Source organism: Balaenoptera ricei, chromosome X, assembly GCF_028023285.1.
Source record: "Balaenoptera ricei isolate mBalRic1 chromosome X, mBalRic1.hap2, whole genome shotgun sequence".
NCBI classification, from domain to species: domain Eukaryota; kingdom Metazoa; phylum Chordata; class Mammalia; order Artiodactyla; family Balaenopteridae; genus Balaenoptera; species Balaenoptera ricei.
In genome coordinates this window covers 33,887,127-33,890,438 of record NC_082660.1, presented here as the reverse complement: position 1 = coordinate 33,890,438, position 3,312 = coordinate 33,887,127, and the positions used below count along the sequence as shown (strand labels likewise).

General features: G+C 39.7%; 1 protein-coding gene across 1 annotated transcript; it reads left to right on the top strand.

Moving 5' to 3' along the window:
- The first annotated feature begins 836 nt into the window (after positions 1-836).
- Positions 837-2,459, top strand: LOC132357387 (T-complex protein 1 subunit zeta-like). Its single transcript, XM_059910799.1, is given in 2 exon segments — positions 837-1,580; positions 1,582-2,459. Coding segments are annotated over 2 exon segments (1,599 nt in total). The 3' UTR covers positions 2,437-2,459.
- The last annotated feature ends 853 nt before the right edge of the window (positions 2,460-3,312 follow it).

Genomic DNA, 3,312 nt, shown 5'->3' with positions numbered 1-3,312 from the left:
TGATTTTTGCTTGTTTTGTTTCTGTTCTCTTCTAGACATATGCTCCAAGTTTAGAGGTGAGATGGAGAGGCCCTAAATACAATGCAATTTGTGGCCAAAGTTCAGTAACTCAGGACCAGGAAAAAATGAATTTAAAAAAATCATATCGACTGGTGGCAGCTGTATTTAAAGGGGATATGAGTTCTGTAAGGGATCTCAAACCAAAAGGATTGAACTATAAGACTGACCCATTTTCCCTACAGAGTTGTTGAGGTGTATTTCATTTTACCTTATACTAGATCTTTAAAGCCCAAACTGTAGTGGAGGAGTGGCGACTGTCCACTGAGTTGAGGTAGTAAATAATTCAGCTTGAATCCTCATACGGCTTCAATTTTTACATAATAGAGGTGAAAAGCAAATGTCTAAGAAATAGTTCTCAGGGACTTCCCTGGTGGTCCAGTGGGTAAGACTCTGCGCTCCCAGTGCAGGGGGTCCAGGTTCGATCCCTGGTCAGGGAACTGGATCCCACATGCATGCCTCAACTAAAGATCTCGCATGCCACAACTAAGATCTCACATGCCGCAACTAAGACCCAGTGCAGCCAAAATAAACAAACAAATAAATAAATAATAAAAAAAGAAGAAATAGTTCTCACTTGTATTTGGAAGGTTTTCTTATTATTATCAGTGACCTAAGTAAAAAGAAATTTCACAAGCTATTAACATTATTTAAATATTCAAACAATAAAAAAGAAAACTCCCTCTCCAGAAGACCTGGATAGTGCCTCCCAGCCACGCTGAACCGGCTCTGGGCTTTCCAGACGCTGGGTTCCCTCATTTTCTTCTGCTGGGTCAGCTATGGCGGCTGTGAAGACCCTGAACCCCAAGGCTGAGGTGGCCTGAGCCCACACGGTGTTGGCCCTCAACATCAGCGTGGCCTGGGGGCTGCAGTACGTGCTGAGGACCAACTTGGGGCCTAAGGGCACCATGAAGATGCTTGTTTCTGGTGCTGGAGACATCAAGCTCACTAAAGATGGAAATGTGCTACTTCATGAAATGCAAATTCAACACGCAACAGCCTCCTTAATAGCCAAAGTAGCAACAGCCCAGGATGACATAACTGGTGATGGTACTACTTCCAATGTCCTAATCATTGGAGAGCTCCTGAAGCAGGTGGATCTCTACATTTCTGAAGGTCTTCATCCCAGAATAATTACAGAAGGATCTGAAGCTCCAAAGGAAAAGGCACTTCAGTTTTTGGAACAAGTCAAACTAAGCAAAGAGATGGACAGGGAAACACTTATAGATGTGGCCAGAACATCTCTACGTACTAAAGTTCATGCTGAACTTGCTGATGTCTTAACAGAGGCTGTAGTGGATTCCATTTTAGCCATTAAAAAACAAGATGAACCTATTGACCTCTTCATGGTTGAGATCATGGAGATGAAACATAAATCTGAAACTGATGCAAGCTTAATCAGAGGTCTTGTTTTGGACCATGGGGCATGGCATCCTGATATGAAAAAGAGAGTAGAAGATGCGTACATCCTCACATGCAATGTGTCATCAGAATATGGAAAAACAGAAGTGAATTCTGGTTTTTTTTTTTTACAAGAGTGCAGAGGAGAGAGAGAAACTCGTGAAAGCCGAAAGAAAATTCATTGAAGACAGAGTTAAAAAAATGATAGACCTGAAAACGAAAGTCCGTGGTGATTCAGATAAAGGATTTGTTGTTATTGATCAAAAGGGAATTGACCCCTTTTCCTTAGATGCTCTTGCAAAAGAAGGCATGGTAGCTCTGCACAGAGCTAAAAGGAGAAATATGGAAAGGCTGACTCTTGCTTGTGGTGGAGTAGCCCTAAATTCTCTTGATGACCTAAATCCTGATTGTTTGGGACATGCAGGACTTGTCTATGAATATACATTGGGAGAAGAGAAGTTCACCTTTATTGAGAAATGTAACAATCCTTGCTCGGTCACATTATTGATCAAAGGATCAAATAAGCACACACTTACTCAAATCAAAGATGCAATAAGAGATGGCTTGAGGGCTGTTAAAAATGCTATTGATGATGGCTGTGTAGTTCCAGGTGCTGGTGCAGTGGAAGTGGCAATGGCAGAAGCCCTGATTAAATACAAGCCCAGTGTAAAGGGCAGGGCCCAACTTGGAGTTCAAGCATTTGCTGATGCATTGCTCATGATTCCCAAGGTTCTTGCTCAGAACTCTGTTTTTGACCTTCAGGAAACACTAGTTAAAGTTCAAGCAGAACATTCAGAATCAGGTCAACTTGTGGGTGTAGACTTGAATACAGGTGAGCCAATGGTAGCAGCAGAAGTAGGCGTATGGGGTAACTATTGTGTAAAGAAACAGCTTCTTCATTCCTGCACTGTGATTGCCACCAACATTCTCCTGGTTGATGAGATCATGAGAGCTGGAATGTCTTCTCTAAAAAGCTGAATTGAAGCTTCCCTTGTATCATCTGAATCATAGACTCTACAGAGCGATCCTAAGAATATAGCTATGGAATTTTTGTCCAAGCTTCAAATGATTTTCAAAGGATTTTCTTCTCCCATATAAAAAAAGAAGAGAACACTGGCACCTATTCAGATTCTGAGGTTCTGAAATTATAATTACAGTATTTTAAAAATTGCACTGTAGTGTACACATACAGGCCATACTTGCCAATAAACAGGATGTTTTGCTTTAGCTTCAGTGATATAAAAATACATGATAGGCACATGTTATCTACCTTCTTATTAAATATTCCTTAGAAAACAACACCACCAAAAAAAAAAGAAAACTCCTTTAGTTTCAGCATAAACACACAGGCACTCCTTCCCACTAAATGCTCTCTCATCTTTATGACATCCTTTTGCTAATTTATAGCTGGGATTTCTGCCATGCTTCTAGTGAAATAAGACATGTTTATGACTAAGGCTTTCACACTTTCAAAAAATTTTCAACTAGATACTTGAGAAACTTAACAATATCTTCCTCCCCTAAAGTCAGTATAATTCACAGAGATATAAATATTGAGCAATTTGAATTTCTTGTGGTTGCCAAACTTACAACCATATTTTACAGTTAGTGGATTAAAAACACCTTTAGTTCTCTCTTGAGTTTGTCAGAAGAGTAACTTGATTTCTTTCACCTGCTTTCATACTTTTCACCTTATGTCGTTAGACCATGGGATTTTATATTATTTCTCCCAATGGAAAATATAAGACTTCCGTAAATGAGGGCTTGACATTTAAAATGTTTATTGCTTATTAGGTATATGATTTGCAAGTATTTTCTCTCATTCTGTAGGTTGCTTTTTCATTTCGTTGATTG